A 25,584-nucleotide genomic window follows, 5' to 3' on the forward strand; every position below is an offset into this window, starting at 1 on the left:
CACTGTTACGTGTTTCTTCTGCTGTATTCAAAGCTCACTGGTATTTACAATAAGCAGACATGACAGAAAGCTACGTGCTGCATAAAAGTACAGCTGTGATCCATTTGCAACAATTTTAATAAAAGATTTATCATTTCAGTCATTTTTCAAGCTAAAGTGCCAAACCTTTAATGATGCATGTCACATATGATAGTAAAATTAGTTCTTTAGGTTTTGGACGGTTGGTTGGACAAAAGAAGCAACTTGATTTTCCGATCATTGATAATTTAGCAATAATTTATACAGAAGAAATGTCACAAAATCATCAACAGATTTATTGCCAACAAAAAGTAAGTAAACTCCTGATATTTATTTGTGACTCAAGTTTGAAGTACTTTGTAGTTTGCAGTTTTCATTAAACTAAACCACATGAATCCATTCAAAACAAATTTCATAAATGCATTTTGGAAAAAAATAAGCAGAAGGCTTTGGGATGAAAGAGATGCCTACCGAAGTACTCGTTGAGGAAGGCGAGCGAGGCGAGGTAGCAGCCCAGGCTGAAGAACTCGGCCACCACCATGAGCCAGTGCCACGTTCGGATCGTCAGCGCCACCATCAGCAGCTCGGTCAGGATCAGCGCTGTGAAGGAGATGGCGACCACGTGCACAAACTCCGACTCGAACAGCACCAGCGCGCCGTACATGAGGATGCCACCTGGTGGCGCAGAGGGAAGCACATCGACCATGTGACATTACCGGAGCAATTTAGTGTAAATGAAGCAAAAAGCTAAACTGGGATCGATTAGAGTTGTGTCTGTGTTTGAGGGTTTTCCTGAGGGACCATTTCTTTTATCTCTTTTTTCATGCATTCTTTCTTTTTTGACATTTTTCTGGGGCCTGCTAGACAAAGTACAAGCAGCTGGCGGGGACATTGAGTTAAGGATTAATGTGTCTGGAGATAAGAACTGATTCAATCACATTATTTAAGAGGGTAAAAGATGCACAATGTGCTCCAGTGTGTCTCACTCTGGTTAACATCTTTAAGTGTCCAGACACTCACTCATCTTCGGGCGCCTGCTGTATCTCGATAGCCTTTCATTTTATCATAACAATACACAAATTGAGCTTAATAGCCTATAACTGATCACATAATAGCTTTTTCATACAGTGCATTCCAGCGAGTCACACTCTGTAATAAATTAAGCTAAATTGGCGCCTAATATTTTCCTCCTCTGCTGTCATCCTCTCATATCGCCTTTGCATTTCTTTTTTCCTCCACAGACCTGGTATTGGCCTTTAATTAAAAACCTAGAGCTGTCAGGAAGTCGCGCTTGAGCAGGAACATAGATCTTTCTCACATGCTGCATGGCTTAGCGATTACAGAAATATCGATTTACTGGACAGACAAAAGCCTGCATGTAAAAGCGGATGGCGGTTGGAAACCTTAGATACTGAGAAACTGACTGTTTGAGAGTTTGAAGGGGCCCGGGGACCCTGGTATTAGACACAGTAGTAATGATGAAATAGTGGTTGAAGACTTACTCTGACAGTCTACAACACCAGGCTGGTCATTCTTTACAGGTACTTTCATGTTGTAGCTTCTGTTAAAAACTTTATTCTTATTAAACTAATGTATTCATAGCTTTTACAATGAGTCCGTGCTCCTTACCTTGATACACACTGATCAAAACCCAAATGAGGAAAGTCTTGAAAGACAGCGAACGCCCCTGAAAGAGAGACACACCATCAGTGCTACGTACAGTACTTTCACACTGCTGCTAAAAGTTGTTATGGGAAGAAAATGCAGGTAAAAAGGGAATTTATCTTGTCAAGCACACATATTTTTAAAAGTGCACTGAACCTTGGTGAGGTCTTTATAAAGCTCTGGGTAGAGAAGAGCCATCTCTGGCTTCACATCTTGGTCCAGAACCAAAGAGAAGACAGGAAACATGGTGTAGATGGTGGCATACCTGCAGAGAACACAGCGGTGTACAGAGAAATGAAGCATGGGCAAGAATACTACACGTATACATGATTTAATACATGCACACACACACACGTTAGCCTTTTCATATATCGGCTGTTCAAAGTCAAAACAACGATTCTTCTTTTTCAACCAAAATAATTTTGGTTATTATTAACAGTAAGTTTCACTGATTTTTAAAAAAGGGACATACCCAACCATGAGGAAACCCTGGTACAAGGGCACAGAGGCAAAGTAAAATATGGAGGAGAAGACCGCCTGAGGACAGGAACAAAAGCCATAAAGTTAGTTAGTAAAGAACTTTATTGTCCACAATGTGGAAAATTGTCTTTGGCTTCATCACACAACACAAAAACAAGACTGTTAATTGAAAGCAGACACCAACAAGCATGACTTTAAAAGACACACATTTATAGTCATAAAAAAAATAAAAAAAAATCATTGAAAAAATAGCAAAAAGTTTAGGTAAATCATGAGGTGAGACATTTTTATTTCACTTTCATTCAGCAAAGCACAAAGATGCTCAGTGTTTAATTCAGCGCTGTACCTGCATGGTGGAGATGATCATGCCCCTGTGCATGACGAACTGACCCAACGCTGCAGAGCGCTTATAGCTGTTCCTGCCGTGAACCATAAGCAGGCGACCGATGTGCTTAAACTGAGTGATGGAGAAGTCTGCAGCCAGAGACGCCTGCTTCCCTTCCTGTTTACACACAGAGAGAGAGAGATGCACCGCTACTGCTGGGTTGTAAAGAACTCCAATTTCAGAACCACTTGCCTCTAAAACAGTTGATCCAAACAGGTCAGATCAAATGTGTGTAACATGAGTTTCAAAGTAAGATATTACCACTGAAAAAAAGCTATGCATTTAGTGTTAAAAGGTTTTTCTGACTGAATAAAGTCGTTCAGCCTTTTTCATGAAAAACTGTTTATGGAGGTTATGGAGGTCTTAACCTTTCCTTCAATCCCGATACCACAGTCTGCAGCCTGGATCATACTGACATCGTTTCCTCCATCACCTGTCAAAAGAAGGAAAAAACACATCTTATAAAAAAGCTATTTTGAAAAGTATTTTTGTTTGAAGTCATAAAAGAAGCAGACTTTGCTGGGTGGTTCTCTCAGTGAGTCTTGACTGCCATCTTGTGGATGTAATGAGTAGTGTGTGTGTATGTGTTTGTGTGTGTGTGTTACAGTAATTAACATCCATTCTGAGCTTGAATGCATTTTCAGCAGCTTGCTTATCATCACTTACACAGTATACATTCAGTCATACAGTCACTGAGACACAACAGCTCAGAATAGAAATGGTCTGTCCTGTGGAACTTCATCAATAGCAACCAATTCACCTTCACAATCCACTGAACTGGCCTTTTAATTAATTTCTTCAATGGCTTGTTTTACACATTGTTTAACATTTTGCTCCCTATGAGACAGAACTTCTCGGGCTGTCGGTGGCCTGGAGCCAACAACCGTCCGGGCTCATAACGCTGCTGCTGCTGCGGTCATCACTTGCCTATGGCGCAGGTTCTGTTGGCGGTGTGCTGCTGGAGGAGCGTGACGATCTGGGCCTTCTGAGTCGGAGAGCAGCGACAGCAGACCACTGCCGGACACTGGCACGCCAGCTCTACAAACTCATGCTCGTAATACCGCAGGCACACCTGCGACACAGCAGAGACGGAGACACAAAGTTCCAGATGTATTTACAGATTTTCCTGAAATATATTCATCAGTTTGGCTTATAGATCGTCGCCGAAGCTTGTAGATCATATAAGTGAAAATCTGTTTTCTCTTCAAACAAAACATTGAACTCCTACTTAGTTGTTACAAACAAGTTCAGATTGTTCTGCCTCATAAAAAAAAATGCCCAATTTGTTTTGGCCATTTATTTGTTTTCCTCTCCAAATCCTCAAGGCTTTGGTTGAACTCCCAACGTATTGGTTTTGGCTGAGAAGTAGTTCCTATTCTCTCATTGTCTGTTTGGCTGTCACTGTGTGCTGTGCTGTGTTGTAGTACCTCTAAGGAGTCTCCAGAGATGACCAGAGCACAGTCATGTTTCCTTCTGAAGGCGTTGAGCTCCAGATGGGCCTCTCCTCTGTTTGAGACCTGCTCGAGAGCCACACAGTACAATTAGCCGTTAAGGACATCGAGGCTTTCTGTCGTCTCCCATTATTTAGGCGCATTATGATTACATCAAAGCATCGGGACAGAGGGGAATTGAAACAGATACCGGTCTGAAGACATGGATGTCCTGGTTCCTAGAGACCAAATGGGAGCTTTTGGCGATGCATGTAGCCGTCTCAAGCTTGTCCCCTGTCAGCATCCAGATCTGAGCAGAGAACAAGATCAACATGCAGATGGATTAAAAAGCTTGGAGGACACAGTGCAGTTCAGCTCTCAGTTTTCTTTATTATTATCTGATTGCACGGATACAAAAATACACTTAACTTCCAATTGAAGGTTCTCATTTTTCTGCTTTTTGTGTTTCTGATTACAACCTTAAATCAAATCACTGTTGAGGCTTGTGGGGTTTAGATTCGTTTCTTTCTGACAAATATACAAAACATACCAACATGAACTTGGTATCAGTGTTTATGTCCTTGCTAACCTTGATGCCAGCGTTCCTGAGCAGCTCCAGTGTGGGTCTGACGTCTGCTTGAAGCTGGTCTTCCACTCCGGTCAGACACAGAAGCTCCATCTCCCTCTCGAGACTCTCTACCACTGCTGCAACCTTCAGGGCTCGGTCATGGATGCTCAGCTTCGCTTGGTTGTAGCGGCTCTGCACATGGAGGGAGGAAGTAAGGGGAGACAAAATGAGGAGAAAGTTGCGAGGTACAAGGGCTGCAACAGATCAGGTCACTGAGATAACCAGAGATAAAGAAAGGGGATTGCTGAACAGATTTAGATGCTACATAAAACATATTTCTAATCTAAAGGAAGAAAAAGAAGCAGATAATAATCAGGGTCAAGTTTTTACTGTTGATGCCGATGAAAAGAACATCAAAGAAAGCATGTGGACAATCAAAATCTAGGAGGATCGGACTGCATGGAGAGAAGAATAAAACAGCATGTGCAGCACATAAAGCCGTGTTCATCCATACCTCAAAGTCCTGATACTGCTCTTCAGACAGAGATTTCTTAGCCACCACCAGGGTCCTCAGGCCTTCTCTGGCCATGTTCCCACACTGACAGAGAGAGGAGGATATTAATAAAATCATTCTTTCAGGAGGATTTTCTATTCAAGTACTTTTCTAAAGCGTTTGGGTTATTTAGCAGAAATGTTTGTGTATGTTTGATTATGTCTCCCCCCCCAATATGAATATAAAAACAGTTATTGTGTTGATCGTCTGCTCTATCAGAGCAGCTGCTGTATAAGTACAGTACCTCGTACAGTACTGTCAATGGCAGCATATTGTTACCAACACCAAAGAAATCAATAGTGAATAACATCCAGAGGACACAGTAAAACCACGGGATGGATGGCGGTTTATTTTTGATATGAAACACCAATGGGGTGAATCTGTCCTGTTGATTGGTTATTGACAAGCAGAGTAACCATAGCGTCGGCTGATTTGACAGCGGGATATTACAGCCAACAGGACATCATTAGCACCATTGTTCAAGAATATGACATACTGTAATTACTTCAACTTTATGTAGGTCACTAATTAAATCAAACGCTGCCCCCAGTGCTAAATGACTCAATAATGCCAATATAATTATGAACATATGCACACAAGACCTTCGACCACCGGACTGGTGCAGACACGGAGCGCTGATGTCTCCATGAATGTCCTGATTAAGAGAGGGTACTGGACTAAAACAGTATCACTACGTGTGACAATGCTTATATTTATATGTTTTTATTTTATACGTATAAAAATAAACTGTTTACACTTTTGTCATTTTACTAATACAAACCACTCCATTTTAATGGTATCAAAATGAGGCAAACAGTAAGAGGAACCAATGTGTGGTGTAGATTTGCAACACGGCCAGAGCCTTTACCTCCTCTTCCAGCCAGTCGTTATACTGGACGATGCTCGCCATGGCAACATCAGCCCCTTTCATGTAGAAAGTGATGTCTCCTGTTGACTCCTCCTAAATCAATTGACAGTTAGTTAGTTACCTGTGTACAACTGCAGTAAAGTGTATACAGCAGTCAGCACACAGGTTCTGTGCCGTTCAAAAGACACAACTGAGCACAAAACAAAATGATGAGTTAGACGCCAAAAAAACTACAATATACTAAACGAGTCTGGTTCTATGCGGTAAAAACTCAAATCTGAACAAAACGTAAGTCCTGACACAAATGGAAACGAAAACACTGAAACTCATGATTCAGTAACAAAAACGCCACAGAGGACAAAGCATCCACGCATCACGTTGTAAAAAGTTCCACACCCTGACGATGATGCCCATCCTTTTGCTCTCCGAGGTGAAGGGGAAGATCTGCAGGATGTAGAAGGAGAGAATCTGTCCAGAAGGAGTCTTCAGCTGCAGGGAGGTCAGGTCTCTGTTCACCAGGGTCAGGCCGACGCTCTCCGTCCACCGCACCAGCTCCACCTGAAAACATATGAAAATAAGCCGCTCACAGAAGTATAGAAGACCGAAAACAAAAACATTTTGACCACCACACAGTGACATTTATGCTCCAACTGCAGCAAATCATAGCAGCATGATGAATTTAGCAAATTAAACTGACTCATGGGTAGATATTCATGAATTAAAACATGTTTGCACACTACTCAGCTATTATTATTTAGCAGCTATTATGAAAGCATTAAACAAGAAATGTGGGAGGATTTTGATAAATATGTTCATGGCTTCACTAGAAATAAATGTCTTTAAATTTAAGGATGATTACTCTTTATAAAATATAGTACAAGATAAAAAAACAATGACTTCATGTAGAAAAGGAAATCCAAAACAAATGTGGATCATAAGCTGATCAACTCTGATGTCACTTGTGGTTGAAAGACAAGGGATGAGAGAGTTGTGTATCTCCAGAGCTGCTGAGCTCTTCTCATTCAGCTCCAGATAAGTGTTTTTCTGTTTCTTTTTCCTCTTTTCCTCCTCAGCAGGAACTGAGGCCCCCGAGTGAGCGTTCAGCTGCACACGACTCAATTCTCAATGGGTTCATTTTCAATTTGCTCACTCAAAGGTTGTTATTATACTCTGACCTACAAATTGGAACTTCCTGTTAATACCCCATCATTTCTCCTGCTCCCCCTTTGAGCTCCGTAAAAAGGGCTGCCTATATTTACTTAACACACATCTGTGTGTCATTATCCTGGTGTGTGTGTGTGTGTAGCCACACACTCAAATGGACACGTACACTATGCGCTGAGGATCCTAAACCAGCTCTTCAATCTACTTTATCAGCTCTACAGAAACTATTTAAAGCTGTCAACGCTGATACAAACTGCACGTGAATCACGTGTTACGACAGAAGCAGAAGAGACCATTTTATGACAACGGCAGACTGGCTTAAACAACCCGATCAATCATTTCAACTGTGTTCACTATGTTCTAGAGATCGAGTAAATCACATTGGCAGCACTGTCTTTAAAATTAACAGCAGCTAAAGTATGTCATGATGAAAATGGACCCTTAACTGTTAAACTCTTCCCCTGTAACGTCAGTGGCAATATAAAAGGTGCACACTCAAGATCTGAATTCATTTTGGGATAGTTTAATACAGTTCTACTATGGATTGTGAGGAAGTAAAAATACATCTCTATAAACTATTTCCACTTTAATTAAAGGGCTCAGCAGTAACAGCATATCTGGACATGTGTCAATCACTATGTACAGTCACGCTGCGCCTGCTGGTCACTATTCATGCTGTGTATCTATATGTAGATATATATTTTATTAATTAAAATTAAAAATAATTTCAGTGAGTAATAAAAAGTTCTAAACCTGTCAGCGTCCCAATTAACCTGTATGCCAACACTTAAATAGACTAACACTAACATAAGAGGAGCTGTGGTGGGCAAAGTACCCCAATGTTCTGACTGTATAATGAACTTTTATCAGTGAGAGAACAAATTCACATATTCTTAGGAGTACAGGATGTACAGGGGCTGACTGGCAACATGAGTGCATGATTTTCTGTTGGGCTTTGCCGATTTTAATGCCCTTTCATACATTATCAAAACTTTTCTTATAGTTATCATTGTTATTATTACATAGACTTTGTATGCTACATCTCCAGATCAAACATGACTCCTTTTTAACACAAAATCTGGTCACATTTATAGATCATTAGTCTTTCTATCATAATTATTTACGCTTAACATATTCCCATACAAATGCTCAAATCTAAGCAAAACATTATTAACTGTATTTTAAGTTATCTGTGAAACACTTCTCACTGAAATTAGTTTCAGTGTGTACATGTATGTGATTATATCTCCAAACACTCTTCATGTCGAGCGGTCATTATGGACTTGTTGCAGCTACTTGCACTGAACCATTATAACTTAACATAAATAATTTAAACATGGTATCATTTTGCAAATCATGTGCTGATATCTGGCTGCTTGCCGGGCAACCACTTTTCAAAGTAAATGCCCAGCATGAAGAAATTATTCTTGATTTGCATATTAAAGATATTGTGTTATTACCTTATGGTACATATGCCTTGTGCAGTCACTGACACTGGCAGTTACATCCAATTTGAAATGATAAAGCACCCACTTTGCTGGACATGGCAGTCATTAAAGGCTACAGTCAAACGCTCTTGTCTGATATTATGAGGGTCAAAGGTTACAGGAGGACTCTGTTCACAGCATGGCTGACCAGCAGGTCAGATGCCCCCCGTCCTGACCTCACCGGCAAGTCCACTTCATCTCCTTAATGACGGCTCATTACATTAGAGCGGCTGAGCAGAAAGCCGGGGCCAAACAAACTATCACTAACAGAGGTACGCTGGCCAAGATCTGATGCTGCAGTCAATGAGAGTGAGGAGACAAGGGGAGAGAGAGAGAGAGAGAGAGAGAGGTGGGGGGGGGATAAAAGGACAGAGAAAGAACAAAGAATGCAGTAGAAGGGGAAGGGAGAGCTCGACCAACAATCACAGACCTCCACCTCTCATCGTCTCTGAGAGAAAATTAAATATTGATCAATCCGAGCAGTGTGAGACAATGACGAGAGGGGAGATAGAGCAGAGTGAGCAGGGATATAAATAAATATATACATCAGCTCAGGGGGGAGGATAGAAGGGCAAAATGGAAAACTGAGATTTATCTTTCGCCAGCTTTTTATCTTCATTTTGATCGCTAGACTTGGCTAGGGGTTCGACACAAAGTATGCAAGTCTCACAAAAGGCTTTACGAAGCCTCACATGTCACGGGGTGATAAACATGCCAACTGTCTTGAAATGGGTGTGTATGGGAAGATTAACTACCCTTCAATATACATTAAATACATCTCTATAAACAAATACTAAGGATAAATTCTCCTGATCAGAAATCTTTCCCTGTGTTCCCAGTATTCAATTATCATTAACATTCTCCTTGGATTTTTCTATTGATGTAAATATAAAAACAGGCTTAGCACTTTCAGCCATAAAGGCTCCCACTCTTGGGTTACATGGAGAAACAGCCGGGGGAAAGGAAGCTATAGGGATGCCACTGGGGATCGTTTTTAAGCCGAATTCTTCCTTCAGTTGAAGTAGTAAATTCTCAGGAAGCAAATGCAGACGATTAAATAGCTTAACCTCTAAGAGGAGTTCATGACCTCTGACTTTTCTGTTCATGAAATGACTATTATGACAAACCAGGGTTACTTAGGATCACCAATAAACCATTTAGACAGCGAGGGGGGCCGTGGAGAGGGGCTCGTCGGGTGTGCTCGAGATAATCTCCCATGTTTACTCTTGCCCAAAGGGAAAACATGTAGAAAATCATAGCTGGATTTAATCTGGATATGAGACACTTAAAATGTGTAAATGGGGCATTAGAGAGCAAAACCCATCCGTCATCTGTCAACAACTTGCATATGTGTGACCTCCATATGGGTTCCATGTAAAAAATTGCCTTAAACATATGAATAAAAAAACACTGGGTGAAAAAGTATATATAATAATTCATCAGCAAAGACTAAGCAACTCATCTGATCATCCACAAACCCCAAACAAACTGATTTTAAGCTTTAGCCAGCGTCAGTAAGTTGCAGCATATTTACAGACACAGTAACATGTTGACCTGAAAATATTTTAACAGTTGTGTCTGCTCGAGTGTGGCACATAGTTTGGGTTTTAGTGCTTCGCTCAAGGGCACTGAAGCCATTAGACACCATTCAACCTGCTAATTATGAGTTCCAAGTAGAAGTCAGATCTATGGAAGCAACCTCTGAAACACGCGTTTCAATTACTAGCGATGCCCCCTATGTTTAGTCTAACATCACCACTTTAAATCAGTCCGTTTTGCTTCTGACTTCAGTTTTAACACCTCAGCTTGAAGAGAAAACACTTCACTGCGTTTCATATTCACCTCGTCAGGGCTGGAGGCCTGGTAGGTGCGGTTGTCATCACTAAAGTCCTGGTCAGCCTCAGCAGACTCCGTCTCTCCGTTTCCGTTGGTGTGCGACTCATAGACGGGCGTGACATTGTGGCACAAGGCGATGGCCTTCACAGCCTCGTGGATGCGACTGCTGACACTCTTGCGGACTTTCGGGGCTGATGTCTGGGTCTTCCGCGATGGAGTGGAGCCACTGGTGCTACCATTGGAGGGCTGGGAGGTCACCTGACATCAAAATAAAGTATGTGAGCCATGGAGTCAATAAATTATCTGCAACTTACAGAAATCACATCTACTTATGACACATGTATGAACTGAATGTATTTAACCTCTGATTACCCAAAGCTTTAATCATCTTTATTTGTTTTATCACGCTATCTTTGCAAATTACATTTTACTGGTTTATTCTTACTGAGCTAAAGAAACGATTACAAACCAAACCTAATGAAAAAAATGCCTGATGGTTAAACGTGAATTCAAACTAATATACACATCAGTTGACTGCATATGGAATACATTACACAATACACCAGACCTAGAAATTGTATTTCAACTGTTACAGCTTTTCATTTATTTCCCTGCTATAGCATCTCTGCACATGGTAGAGAACGAGATCTAATCCTTTACTCTCGCAGCCGATTCCCTCTGACACCCCTTTTCCCACTAAATGACACAGTGGGGGGGAAGTGGTGTGTCACCATCTTTATCGTGTCATATCTGGTTTGAGGGCATTTTGTGTTCCGCTGTTTTGACATGAACCATCAGTTTAACTGGGTGGTGACTAGCGAGCAGGCAGACAGCCCATCGTGCCAGCTGCGTTTGACACAGGCGATGCGCTCTACTGAAGCATTTCATTTTGGCTGATTATTAACCTTCAGTCCTGCCAGGCTGGAAAAGGGGGGGGGGGGGGGCGGTGGGGAGTACAGTAAGGACGCAAGATGACAACCTTCATCGAGAGTGACTTAAAGATCAATGGAGAGATCATTAAGTTGCGTTGTCAGACAAGTTTAATGTCTGTGTGACGTGTAGAGGATGTTATTGAAAAGACAGCATAGCTATTAGAGAACAGATCTGTGTAAAACAAGCTTGACAACTGATATTACTGTATTAGGTAGTGTTATATTAGTCTGTCAGTAAGCCCAACGACACTCTTGTTGTAACTTAACCATTTAAATGCTTTCATTGCAAATGCAGTATTATGTATATGCAGTAAAGTCATATAAAAGAGCATAAATAAGTGGGGTAGCTGTTGCTATTTGGATGTACCATTATCACAAAAACTGCAATTAATTAGTCAATTAGCAGCTATTTTGATAAGTACTTTGCTATTTTGATCATGACAGTTACTTGTTTACATCTTTTTTTAAAGTAAAAATGCTAAATATTTGGTTCCAGTTTCTTCAGTGTGGGGTCTTTCTTGTCTTTCTTTGTTATATGTTATAATAAATGAGACATGTTTATATTTTGGACTGTTAAACAAAAACAAGCAGTCAGTCTTGGGCTCTGGGACATATTCTATATAACAGTCAGTTTGTTGAGAATAAAAATGACAATAATACTTAATAGTAGCGCGCATGAAAATAAATCATAATGCTAAGAACGATAATACCGTCTTGTAATTATGTCACTGTGACAGTAAAGAAACAGCAACATGGTAAAACTCATCTGGACGGAGGCACTGCTGCTCTGCTCTGCTCTGCCCTGCATCGGCTGTGGAGCTCTAAACAGACTAGTCATTTTTCATTAGCTGAGATTACACATAAGGGTGTGGGGCAGATGGTTTTCTCAGTGTCGACCAGCTGTTTGGAGCTGGCTGAGAACGAACAATATCATTCTGTCAAGACCACAGCCAGATCTGAGCCACCCAGCGAGGAAAACACTTGCTTACAGTATGGGGAGCCGCTCGGGGACTCTCCATGATGAATGAACAATATGGGCTTCTTTCCTGGAAAACTTATCCTTAGCTAAATATAAAAATTGATTAAACTGATCTATAGGGAGGAGAGGTGGGAATACGCAGGAAAAACATGGAGTGAAATATGGCACATTTTTGTATCCACTCCTCTATTGGAAACAAATTTTAATATTGTAAGTGGCAAGTTTTGCTTTGTTTTGGTTGGCTGAATCATCCAGAATTCATATAATTGAATGGGAATTAATAACTTTGTATTGCTAAAGGCAATAAAGAGGAGAAAGTTGAGCCACTTTCAAATTAGCATTGAAACTCTACATTACAATTTTCTGGATGGATGTTGTGTTTATGGTCAGGATCTTAACTGCAAAAAATTACGAGAAAATGAAAATTGATATCAATGTCAACGTAGGACAGCTCATTCAGTATACAGTCATAAATCTTACCTGTGCATATGACTGGATTATGTGGCTCTGTATCTCGTCCATGGTGTCAGTGCCGTAGGACACTGTTCCCAGGTGCAGCCGCTTGAAGATCATTTCGTTCTGTGTAAGAGTGCCTGCAGATCACAGGGCCAGTTCGGATGTTACAAACCGACAAGTCATGAAGAAATCATGTCCCCTGAATATTACTGAATTACTCCTTTTCAGGCCGATCAAATGCATCAAACCTTCAGCCTGTCTGATGATGGATTTTTAAGGCAGATACAAATATCTATAATTGTAAAGATATCAGAAGATAGTATGTCTTTTAAGATAAACAAAACCTAACAAGCAATTTTGACAGAAATCCCTTTGATTTGTGACCTACATACTAAGCTGAACACTTTAAAAATCAACTTAACCAGGTTCTCTAGTGGACAAACTATGTAACAGTGATACAGGTAATACAATACAATACTTATCATTCAATACATACACAGTGTATTTGCAATAAGCCACTATCAGCCAAAATATGGCTCTGACCGATTTATCTGTTTAGCTCTAATCTCTAAGCTGACAAAACTTGTCTTTCAGGGACAAACTGTACTGTATGTACAGTCAGTCTGACACACTGGCTTGTAAAAAATCTGACTCAATAGCATTTGGATTCCTAATTCAGCTCCCCAACCTCAACTCAACGTCCATTTTTGGCTTTTGTTTGCTCTTTAACTCTTTCTGACTACAAGACAAATAAATCAGAGTGAACTAGTAATTTAGCATCTTCTGTTCTGTAACAACAAAGCTCTGAAAAAGTGGAGCAGGATAAAGTATTTTTATATAAAAATGTCAGCTGTTTAGGACCGTCGGTGCCAAAACTACATCAGACATATCTTAATCACACCACCACCACGTCTTAGCAAAAATAAAATCTATTCAAAGATATTCAACGGCTCTGAAAGCGCACACACACACACACACACACACACACACACACAAACACAGAGAGAACAACATTTGTCCCATGATGCCTACAATGCATCATGGGACCTGCAGGGTGGTGTGACTGCTTTCTCATTGACTTAATCTCATTACCAATATGGACTGCATGTCCTCTCTAACCAACAGACAAGACACAACATTGCATACAAAAAGACTGAGCGAATGTTCAGACACCAAAAGAAAAAAAACCCTCGAAACGAGGGCGATGGCCTTGTTTAATGGACGTCGTTTGGCAGAATGAGTGCTGATAGAGCATAAAGCTGATTAGAGGGCATCTAACTTCCAAAAACATTAGGGCCACAGGGTTAACCAATTCTATTGGATTGATTGTTTGTTCTTCTTTCCGTGTGCTTCAACTATCAACCTGGATAAATAGGCTCTACAGCTAATTTATTCCTACCTAGATCAGCAGGGTAGGACAAAGAAGCATGTTAGGACCACCGCAGGAGTTTATCACTCTGATGCACTGCCTAGCATTAGTAAAGAGCAGCCATTTGTTATTGGAGGATCAGGCCATGATTGTGAAATGAGAGAAGTTGAAGAAGGCCTAAATAGCACCTTGGAATTCAGAGGGTTATTTTTTTTTTTAACTTTTGTCCTTTTCCTTTACCACACAATGTTGTAAATCTTATTTTCACATTAGATTTTAAGCTTATTACCTCCACCAAGGAGGTTATGTTTTGGTGCCGTTTGTCTGTCTGTCAGCAGGATTACAAAAAAAAAACAAAAACTGACTGGTTTTTCATTAAACTTGGTGGAAGGCTGTAGCAGGGAACCAATGAAGAACCCATTAAATTTTGGAGCACGTCCGGATCAGACTCACGAACAAGCTATTAATAGTGAATCTGGACTGTTGGCCTTAGCGGAGGTCTGTGCTCTCCAAACGCCCTTCAATTAAGGGGCTCAATTTCTAAATGAAATAATGATATATTAAATATGTTTGGTCTTTGTATTTTGCAGTGATGAGCAACTGACTCTCAGCCTGGTCTCACAACTTGAGGTGATATTGTGCGTTTTATTGGATTTTTACGTTATTTCGTTTTATCATGTGAACACACTAAGTCAGTGGATCATCGAGTTCAACATTTTATAATACAGTAGCTCCTTCAAGTGTTACTGTGCTCCACATTTCTCTGAGAAAGTCAACTCTACAGAACCCTGAACACATATTCATGTCTCGCACAGAGTAACGTGTGTGCTGACAAACACCATCATGATCAAGGACTGGATGTGTGCAATGCTAACAACAGAACACAGCTTTGACCTGTTTGCAAAACAAGTGCTGTTTTGAAATGAATTATAATTTTGCTCAAACTTGAGCACAAAAAAAAATCTACTGTAACTTTAATCTTTCTTCAGTGTCTTTGAACACTTACCCGTCTTGTCTGTGAGCAGATAGACTAGCCGACCCAGTTCTTCTGGGATGGTGCTGGTTCTCACAACAGTGCCGGGGATGTTTTCATCTTTCATGATCATCCAGCCGTACGCCGACTTCCCCATGTCCAGATTTACACGCAAACTGCACACGGGAAAAACAAAGCTGTAATCTATCACAGCAAAATAACAAAAACTAAATTTAGGATCTGGCATGTTCTAAAAAAATGTCTGTACATTTTAAAGAGCTAAAAAAGAAGCAGATGATAAGTTTGGGTTTCAAGGCTGGAACAGAAGATTTCCTTATTTAATTCTTTATTAATGTTCTGTTTGTGAAAAAAAGATCTCACTGTGCAGCCTGGTCATTGGGGTCTGGTCACAAAATAACAGACAACAAACAATGAGGGGACTTCAAAGAACCAAGACATTCACAAAGTACCTGATGGGGATAATGTAAGAGAAAAGCACGACGAAACGGAAAAGGTTGCGGAACCAAGGACCCACAAACCCCTGCAGCGCCACCATGACAACAGACAGAACGACTTGGGCCAGGAACAGGGCCTTGGTGAGGCGGTTCAGCTCTAGGTCCAGTAGGCCAACCTGTCGGAACGAGAGGTCAGAGGTCAGAACAGCAGCTACTATAACATTTATGTCCTACTCGTTTCCTCTAAGCAGATTAGAGCCAGTAATTATCTATGAGGAAAGTCTCATAGGTGTGTGTATTAAGTTTGAGGACAGTCATGTTTTCCTTCACTGGGAATCACACAATTTATAAACTTACAATATCAAGTCCAGACTGGAGAATCAGAGCAAGCATCTTATTCATTTTCTGATGACTTATACTAGTGAAGTCTTTGTAACTTCCCCTCAGTGCTCCTCAAAGCCTTACAATATGCAGCACAAGGAGGAAAGACAAAGCCAATGAAAGGCATTCTTAGCTGCAGGCTTTTATCATGCAAACCGTGTGTACGACATAAATACGTTTATTGGTGGCACTATTTTGGGGCGAAACTACACACTGCATTATTTCTCATGCTGAAGTATTGTCCTTCAATGCAACAGGTCAAAAGACCTCAAAAATGAATAAAGTTCCCATATTGAGAAAAAAAACACAAAAAAAGGGGTCAGAGTTGTCTTTTATTTTTCGAGTGTATCTCCCAGCCAATGGAGCATGTGGGAAAAAGATGTCAAATAAAGAAGTGCCCTTCCCCTTTCTGGCAGTGCTCACAGCAAAGCCCTGTACACAGAGGGCTTTCTTCTGACGCACCACGCTTACAAAAACAGCAGAACATAACATCTCTCCTCCCTCAAATAAAGGAACTGCTCTGAAAAGGAGGGGAGGGGGCAAGCACATATAAAAAGCAGCAAAATTCCTCCAGTGCCTAAACCCCCACCAAGCCCATTCCCCTGAGGACTGGGTGAGCTGGGAGACCAGTGTGACTGATTTATCAGTTGCTGTTAAACTCCCAGTAGCAGAGTGCGGAGAAGGGAAGGGTATGGGGAGCGAGCGGGTGGGTAACTCCCCGCCCCACTGCCTCACTACATGGTTCATGGTTGAGCTATTGAGAAAAATAGGGGGTTTGGGTGGATTAAAATGAAGAAAAATTAAGACAGAGAGCACAGTGCATGCCTGAAAAGCAAAGGATCCCCTTCTGCTTGAACAATGGCCAGTCTAAATTTTCCAAGCCTTGCCGGGGATCAGATGAAGTCATTATTCATTCAGTCAAGGGGGGAAAAAGGACTCAATTACCTCAACCTAAAGATGCTATCAATGAATAAAAAAGTGCATATTTTAGTCCATTCATCTCCATGCCATTAAAACTGAAAGGAATGATTCGATCTGCCTGTGTGGCTTGTATTTTAGCATGTGTGTGAAATCTGATGAAGAACTGCGGCCCCAGGACATGAATATTCATCGGGTTAAAACCAAAGAATATCAGGACTTTAGTCAGTTCATAGTGTATTGTTCTGTGCTTGTGACACCACCATCAAGGAAGCAGAGAAAATAAACTGAAATTGATTCTTGCAATCTTGGTAAACAACTTTAAGTTAACATTTTTTTGTGTGTGTGCGACAGACGTGAAGAGAGCAGAGTATTGGGACTTGGATATGTACTTCAAACAATCATTACTGTAGAGCAGCCTCTTGTAAAATGACATTGTTGTGTCTCTTTACTCAGACAGAGGTCTGTCTAACAACACTGAGACAAAGAGTGAATCTATGTCTGACGTCCTGTCAGATTGATCAAGTGCAGGCATTGTCCTGGCCGGTGTCACAACAGATTATATGAGGCCAAAACGTTCTTGTGACTTCAGCCACACTGTATCGACTTTCTCCCCCAATCTCCAGTCTCCATATTGGCACTTCTGACATCATCTCCTTGAAATATTGAATTCCTCTCAACTGTCGAGCTTACACAAAACAGTGGGCCGCGCCGTTCGACCGGCCACATCAGCGTTCTTAATAAAAGACACTGGTGTCAAAACTGTGCTGCAGTAGGAGGGGGCTCTGTTGTGCCACAGAGAGCTTTAGTGGTGCAGACAGTTGTAGGTGATAACTTTGTGTGTAAAAGTCATTGCGCGGCAGATGTACCGAAGCCAAAACACAGCCTCTGAGATACTGCTGATGCCCGTCTCTATCAGTTGACCCGTGTCTATCTAGCCCACACATCTTCCAGGTAAAATCTTATATTTAGAACCAAATTTTCATTAATCTCCTCAATCTGGGGATGGAACGCTCAATGGGGATTCTGTGGGATTAACTTTCTGCTCAAAATGTCATTTAAATCCTCCGTTAGTTAATTTCCCTTTTGGTTAATTAGCAACTGGCGCTGACCTTTTGCATTGACAGATCCAACTTTATCTAGAAAGTCAAGGTTAAAAAACCACCTCACCATAGTGATTGATTAGTGATTAGAGGCAGGGGGAAAAGATGGCATGAGGGGGACTTGAAACAGATGTTACTTTGTGTGAGGTGTTTCACCCTCTGCAGCTTTTACAAAACATTTACGTGTACGCTGGCATCAATGGACAGGCCTTTAATAAGTTTGTTAATGCTTTGAAAAAAAGATGTGAAAAACAGCTTATTTTCTCCTTTTTGCCAGGCTGCAAAACCTCCTTATACCCTCGAATATTTTTTAGCCACAGAAAGAAAAACTATAAACCTTTGGAGTGCATTTTAAATTTAAACAAGTATTCGGTTGACAGAAAATTGTTTTGGGGATCAAATTTTTTTTTTTTTTTAAGGATAAATCAAAAACATTGCAGTTCCTGCTTCTAAACTGATTTCTGAACTGAAGATGTTGGCTTTTGGACTTTTAGTCAGAGAAAACAAGACTTCCAAAGATATCATCTTCAGCTTCAATAAATTGTTGTGGACTTTGATAACACTGTATACGCAAAACTGTTGATCACTGTATTAAGAAATTAAGCGGTAGATGAATCCCTGATGAATCTAATCACAGTAGATCATCATGACATACTCTCCCTCACATCATTTGTTTTAAAAAAAAAAACCTTTACATTTAAAGCATCTGTGAGCAAAAACAAATCATGGAACTTGCCGTCTTGCTTGTAGAAACTAAGAAGTATTCACCTTGTTCTTGGCATAGGACGTGTTCAGTACGCTTCTGGTCTCTTTGCCTGTGTAGATCACCACCCCTATCACTGTGCCTGCCAAGGAGAGAGACAAGGAAAGTAATGCTGCTCATTAACTCATCCCCACCCCCACCATCTCTCTCACACACACACACACACACCACACACACGTACAAACATACATGCACACACTCATCTTGGTCAAGTAAGATGAACTGCATGAGAGGAAACACAATAAGGCTGGGCTGAGGCACCTTTCTCTCATTGCCACTCAAGCCAACAGACAGGAGTTTAATACGCTTAGACTCTCAGGGCCTTCAGCCACCCTATGGAAGCTCATAAAACCTGATCAATACGCCGCCATCTTTATTTGCCAATTCATTACAGTGGCCTTATTACAAAGGATTAATGAGTCATTAATATTAAATGAGCTTGATGGGGGATTAAAGGGTATAATAAACCTAAATGCAGCCCCTGAAATCCCCAAACTATAAAAATGGCAAGAAAGTTAAAAATGGGCAGAAAAGAAAACGAGGAAAGTGAAGTGCAAGCAGAGAGGGAAAGAGAAAAGACACAAATGGTCACAGGACCTGAGGAGAAAGGTGATGAATTGCTTTCCTTGACTTCTAACTCAAGAAATATTGAGCGGTCTGACAAATGGTGTGTGGCTCAGCATGCAGAGGGGCTTCAATCTGAATATGCGAACAACTAATTCTCCTGTCACAGCTGGACTGGGGCCTATAAGAGAGTGAATACATGGTGATCCGGGCCAGTTCAAGTGCCCAGAATGCCACTGGAGAGGCCATGAAGTGTCTGTCAAGGGGAGGCTTGTGGAGGGACAATGACATTCCCAAGCAGAGATGATGTAAGGGGTCTAAGTCAGGCTTTTTGTGCAAGTGTGTGTGTGTTTGCTCTTCTGGTCAAGGTCAGGCCAGAGGGGAGAGCAACACCGCAAATCAATGCTGTGGCCATCGCTGGGAGCGTCACAAACACTCTCAACTGACACAACCGTTTCTGTGGGGAATCGCTTAGCAGGAGCGAGGGAGGATTACCTCAACTGTGGGTATTCTCAGACTTCTTCAAACAAGCACATAGCAGTATCAAATCAAAATTAGCCCTCAAGGTTTAATGCCACGAATCATTTGTGCAACACGGCTCGACTGCAACACCGAGCAGAATCACTCGGTATCAGTGGCTGGTTTTGTTTCTTTTAAAATGGTGCATGAGGTTTAAGCAAATTTCTAAAATCTCAGCAAAATAAAATGTGACTCGTGTTTCCATCGACTACATTTATGTGAACATAAATTTGTCTCTTCTGATCCTCGTTTACTCTGCTACGTGCCACTGAGGTGGGTGGAAGGTGATGAAATTTAACAAGGGCCCGTGTCTGGACCTGAACCAGGGTCGCCAAGGTTACACACACATTATTATTATTTTTTTTTTAAGTCTTGGCTTTACTGGTGGAGTGCTAACATGTAACGGTGAGTGTGTGTCTGTGTGAAGTCAAGGGGTTTGATGTGTTATTTTGAAGCAAAGTTTTTATGCTTTTTTTTTTATTTCTTGGACTTCCACAGCTTTTTTTAAACGTGTGAGTTGAAATTGTGTAAAAACAGGTGGATGAAAACAAACCTTTTATTGCGGAAATACAGAATTTAATAGGTTTAAAACTACTTCTTGACAAACATGGTACATATTCAATGGGCAGAAGACTGTACATTAAATTCTACTTTATCACAGTCAGCATTCACACTCCAGTGTTAGTTAGCTGCAAGGCATCACCTGCAAAAATATTGTATCTCATTTCAAGATATGAAAGGGAGTTGAAATAAAAGTTTTCATTCACTTACCAGATGCAACGACTGTGCTGGCCCAGAGAGTGTTTTCAATACTCAGACTCTCATGGATCTGTGGATCAGCGTCCTCCTACAGGAAACATAAAAAAAGGGAAAACATTACAATTAAATAATAGATTCTCTTCAGGATAGGCAAGAAAATTGAAGCTGAACCCGATTTTGCTTTTGGCTGAATTTAATTCTGAGGGCTCATACAACCATTATAATAAATGGAAATAAGGTAAAATCATTTGTACCATCGAGTCGCTCTGTGATCTGTTTATGCTAATTTCTTGAGTCATATTCAGAGTCTCAAAAACAATGATGACTCATGACAATGAGTTATTGAGAACATTAACAGTACAGCTGGCTAATTTAATGTTATATATATATATATATATATATATATATACACAGTGATTTTGGTCAATTTAAACCCTATTTGAAAACCAAACAGTAAAAATGAACAGTGAAATTATTTCTTTTGCCATTTTATTCACCGATTTAAGTAAAACAGAATATCCTCAAAACAAAGCTTTCAGCCCCTGATGGAACAGGAACATGAGCTTCGTTGAGTGTATACAGCCTGACCAGAATGGCTTGGCTCTCCTGTGCCATTAATTTTCACAAGCACCTGACACAGTTGTGCAGACTGTAGCAATACACTAGTCCCTTTATCAATACTTTCGCTAGATTTGGCAAAGCGATAGAGGCTCCTTTTAAAAAAGTATAGAGAGTGCTCGTAGATGAGATTTCAGTGATAAATAAGCCCCTGGAGAGCTTCTTGTTTCACCCTCCCTCCTGATTTACCCCTCTCTCTTAAATAAAGACGAAAGCTGAAAATGGCTTGAGTCAGGAGTGCAGAGTCAAGGCTCCAGTTTCGGCTCAAATTGCCTGTCTGATATGATAATTATGATACCTAAGCACCCACATCCTGTCAATCCACTCAAACATGGGAAGAGGTGCATGAAAAATAAATGGCAGGTTGCAGAATGCTTGACCGCTCTGACATTGGCATCACACCACGGTGTTCATAACTGCAGAGCGTCTCAATGAAGACCACAGAAACAAAGCCACCATATCCGTCTCAGGGGGGAAAAAAAAGGAAAAAAGAAACCCTCATAAATAGGTAAGTTCATTTGCTGCGGATCTGTGGGAACCCATTTTTTTCCCATCCTGCTCAGACTAAAAGCACACGCTATGCAAAGGAAGGCCGCGGAGGATGAATGAGCGGAGGAAGTGCTCGCTCACTAAGCCTGGTGTGTGGCCAAGAGTGAAGACGGGCCACAAAGCCTCCCTTTGTACTGGGGCTCTCCTCTCTGTGGGGGCTGCGCTAATCTGCTATTAATAAAAAAAAAAAAAAGAAAGAAAAAAAAAATCACTGAGCAACAAGCAATACGGGATGGATGGAGCTGGAGCTGCGAGAACCTGCCTGTGATGTAAGAAGCATGCCTGCTGGAGATAACAACAGGCCCGGATGGACACACAGGCTCTCATTGTTGCTGCTTGTCAACACACTGCAGTGATACACATCTTCTATGTCAATCCAGTCGCTAAAGAAAAAAAATCAGCATGTGTTTAAGATTTGTTTTACAGCTTATAAATATGTCAACGAGCTACTGTACCCTTGTGAAGTTCCCCTCGAAACTGTGGATGTCCAGCTGAGGCTTCTGGGCGTAGACATAAGCGCTGATGGAGAAAAGATCCTGAGACAAAGACAAACGACAGAGAGGGAGGTGGCACAGGATCCACCATTAATAGGTTAATTTAAAATTCAGATTCAGAGCTACCACAGTTAGTTATTCTTTTACAATATAAGATTTATTTTCCTCTAAAGTACAAACTCACATTTTGAGTGGGTGCTGTTAAAACTTTGCAACTTTTAGTGCTTTCATTTGTAGTTTAGTCTATAAATTCATTCTTTACCTTGGAAAAAATGGTCTTGCATAATAATCTTAACTCAAAGTCCACTTACCGTTAGAACATTCAACCACATCTCATGGTCTTGAACAGCAGATGGAGTTTACTCTTGAGGAAAAAGTTAGTAAGTGGAACTTGAGTTAAGATTTTTCAGACAAAAGATTTAAATTCAAACTACATTTCATTTTTATTGTAAATTCGGATGCTAAATGGACCCCAACCTTCTTGTCTTTTTTATTTTTGGACGTTACTGAAGGGAAATTGCATAAACACATGGAAGCATTTCAAATATTAGAAAAAAAAGAAACAGAGCTTCAAAGCAGACACAATAATAAACAATGAACCATAAGTCTTCAATCGTCCGTTTCTCTCGGTCATCCCAACAAGTAAGACTGCAGCCGTTGGCCTGTCAAGGACCTAACACCCGCCTTTTATGCCCAAGGTGGAAAAAAATTGATCGTAAATATTAAATTATTCAGGCAGGCAGCCTCTGCAGCGGCCAGGCAACCCTCAGTCATGCTCAGATAGTGTTCTCCTGGCGAGAACATGGGCAGAGCGGTTAAAGAGGAGCAAGGAAGATTATTTTACTGAACCCCCAATGGAGAGTAGAGTTGCTCCAGCTTTTTACAGAAAGTGGCTCAGCCACTCAGTGGGATCAGTGTGGCTGCTGAGCATCTACGTTAAAACTGGACTAAATATTCCTCTGTGTCTGCTCTCAATCACTCAATAGCACTCAAGTCTGAATTGTGTCGACACTTTCAAGTTGTTGGCGGTTTTGAGATTTCATGGAAATCATAATATAATTTACTTTTAATTTGGAATTTCCATAAAGCTATGTGATCATTTTAAGTACTATTTAGTTTGAAGCAGTAATATCTATTATAATAACATAATAATAATCTGCGGTAAATTGTCGTGCATGAGGTGTCCCAACTTTTTACCATTAGAGAAATTACACATCAAAGAGCATCAAAGTGACCCGTCTCCTGACTGACTGAGGTGAGTTTGGGAGACGTCCTCAAATACTCAGAAGAAATCACCCCAAGTGAGGGACAATGATGTAACAAGGTTGGACAGTGGCTAAAGTGAAGACAACTCTTGCTATCTTCAGGTCTCTTGAAACCCAATATGGACGCCGCAGCTCAATCATCAAATGACATGCTGAAACTTTAATTCTCTGATCATGTTAAGTGGCAACAAAAAAACCCCCATCAACTCGACTTAAATCTTAAGTGTTGAGTATCGCCTCCAGTTATAGGAAGCCGTTGTCAGGTCCAGATTGTTCCTGCTGTCTGTCATCAGTGATTAGGTTTCCATCACAGCCAGACTTCATTTGATGAGCAATGCTTTTAGTGATAACAGAACACTCGTTCACTCATTCACAGTCAGTTTGTCTGTTACCAGAGATTCACTGATCGTAATATATCCATACCCCCACTGCTGGCAGTCGTTGTGTGCAGCCGACAGCAACCTTCAGTTTCCAGTCCGTTTCTCCATCCAGCTGATCTGTTCTGATGAAACACGAACCTGAAAAGAGCACAGAAATGCCATCAAGACCGTTGTGTCGTGTAACCAATGTGCTTTGCTGTGGTTTGATATCGTTATTTGGTTTGACACTGGACATTGTTGTGCATAAAGGTTGCACAGTGTCACTATAAATCTAAGACAAACATGTCTATCTCTGCATCACAATTTTAGACAGAAATTTTATTTGGTATTATTTGATACACAGTTCAATGAAATTCAGAGATAGAAATTTGCATTTTTGGAAGTCCTGGGAGGTTTTGAAGGCATAATTATTGATTTCAGTCAATAAATCTGAGACTGTTTTGATGAGTTTGGTTGGAATTTGTGTTGTTGAAGTGGTTAAAAATAGCATATAATGCTTAATGTGTTTTAATATACAGTGTCTCACAAAGATTTGTGACATTTAAGCATGTAAAAATGATTTTATGGTCATAAACCGGCTTATGTCAGAGTGCCTCACCAACAGCACACTACATTATAGCCTGTGGCACAATCCAGAGCATCTGTGGCTGCTGCACCGCAAGGTCCAATAACCGTTGAGCAGTCATGACCTGTATTGATCTGAGGTAATATTACATATGAAACTGATGGATGAGAGCAACTATTTGACAGAGAGGGTAAAGGGCAGCTATAAACCATCCCTGGAGGGTTAACTATGATGGAAAACATTAACACAAGGAGGATGATTCATGCTTTCCTTCTGCTGCGATGGCACTTCAGCTCCTCACATAACATCACTGAGATGTGTGTGTGCATGTGTGAAAGATAAAGATGTGTTTATGTATGTGTGTGTGTGTGTGTGTGTGTGTTAAAGGCATAAAGACATCAAGAACTACCTGCCTAGCATATTGGCACATCAAAGATTGATAGAAATGATGTCCTCAGAACATTTCCTCCCGTTGCCCCTTAGAAAAGAGCCTGGATGTGACGCAGCTCATTGATTAATTGGAATTTGCATCATCAGTCACTAGAAGAATGTGACATAAATCATATGAATCACTTCCGTCTTGATCGGATGATGTCAAGGGCCTGACAGTGTTGGGAAAAGTCACATTTCTCACCCAAACGGTCTTGACACAGTTGGTTTAAGTGCCACAGGGCACACAGAGTTCAACTGTCAGGCATTCTGTCTGTTTCACTGTATTTTATTCTTTACAATATTCTTCCATCTATGACATCTATGGTTTATTAAGAATTATGAAGACAATTTTCTCCATTCTATAAACTTTATTAAGTCAGGAGGAGTTTGAGTATTTTGTCTTTCCAGCACTGCCCTGCTTCACATTGATGAAATTATAAAATTACACCAACACTTTGCCTGCTCACCAGTTTTCTCTGATGTTCTCAGGAATATCATGTCTGCAGGAATCCTTTGGTTCTACAAAAAGAAACAAAAACACAAGAGAGCAAATGGCAGTGTGTTACTGAGCACTGTGGCTAAATCTTCCTGAATAATGAAACAAGGTCAATACCTTGACCAGCGGGTGAAGGTGAAACCTGTTTTTTAAAGTGTGT

General features: G+C 40.8%; 1 protein-coding gene across 2 annotated transcripts in view; it reads right to left on the reverse strand.

Moving 5' to 3' along the window:
- atp9b (ATPase phospholipid transporting 9B) overlaps positions 1 to 25,584 on the reverse strand; it is a 39,529-nt gene that overhangs the window by 2,701 nt on the left and 11,244 nt on the right. For both annotated transcript variants that reach the window (XM_070846207.1, XM_070846208.1), the window contains 22 exons: positions 25,396 to 25,447; positions 23,975 to 24,069; positions 22,248 to 22,328; positions 20,638 to 20,713; positions 18,789 to 18,865; positions 15,634 to 15,794; positions 15,197 to 15,339; positions 12,846 to 12,958; positions 10,461 to 10,712; positions 6,364 to 6,525; positions 5,968 to 6,060; positions 5,061 to 5,144; positions 4,568 to 4,738; positions 4,190 to 4,288; positions 3,976 to 4,065; positions 3,476 to 3,620; positions 2,917 to 2,981; positions 2,510 to 2,665; positions 2,156 to 2,220; positions 1,840 to 1,948; positions 1,648 to 1,705; positions 490 to 693 (listed from right to left, as the gene is read on the reverse strand). In XM_070846207.1, the coding sequence (XP_070702308.1) occupies positions 490 to 693; positions 1,648 to 1,705; positions 1,840 to 1,948; positions 2,156 to 2,220; positions 2,510 to 2,665; positions 2,917 to 2,981; positions 3,476 to 3,620; positions 3,976 to 4,065; positions 4,190 to 4,288; positions 4,568 to 4,738; positions 5,061 to 5,144; positions 5,968 to 6,060; positions 6,364 to 6,525; positions 10,461 to 10,712; positions 12,846 to 12,958; positions 15,197 to 15,339; positions 15,634 to 15,794; positions 18,789 to 18,865; positions 20,638 to 20,713; positions 22,248 to 22,328; positions 23,975 to 24,069; positions 25,396 to 25,447 (2,551 nt within the window). The remainder of the gene's footprint in view (positions 1 to 489; positions 694 to 1,647; positions 1,706 to 1,839; positions 1,949 to 2,155; positions 2,221 to 2,509; positions 2,666 to 2,916; positions 2,982 to 3,475; positions 3,621 to 3,975; positions 4,066 to 4,189; positions 4,289 to 4,567; positions 4,739 to 5,060; positions 5,145 to 5,967; positions 6,061 to 6,363; positions 6,526 to 10,460; positions 10,713 to 12,845; positions 12,959 to 15,196; positions 15,340 to 15,633; positions 15,795 to 18,788; positions 18,866 to 20,637; positions 20,714 to 22,247; positions 22,329 to 23,974; positions 24,070 to 25,395; positions 25,448 to 25,584) is intronic.

This window comes from Pempheris klunzingeri, chromosome 16 (genome assembly GCF_042242105.1).
Source record: "Pempheris klunzingeri isolate RE-2024b chromosome 16, fPemKlu1.hap1, whole genome shotgun sequence".
In the NCBI taxonomy this organism is placed as follows: domain Eukaryota; kingdom Metazoa; phylum Chordata; class Actinopteri; order Acropomatiformes; family Pempheridae; genus Pempheris; species Pempheris klunzingeri.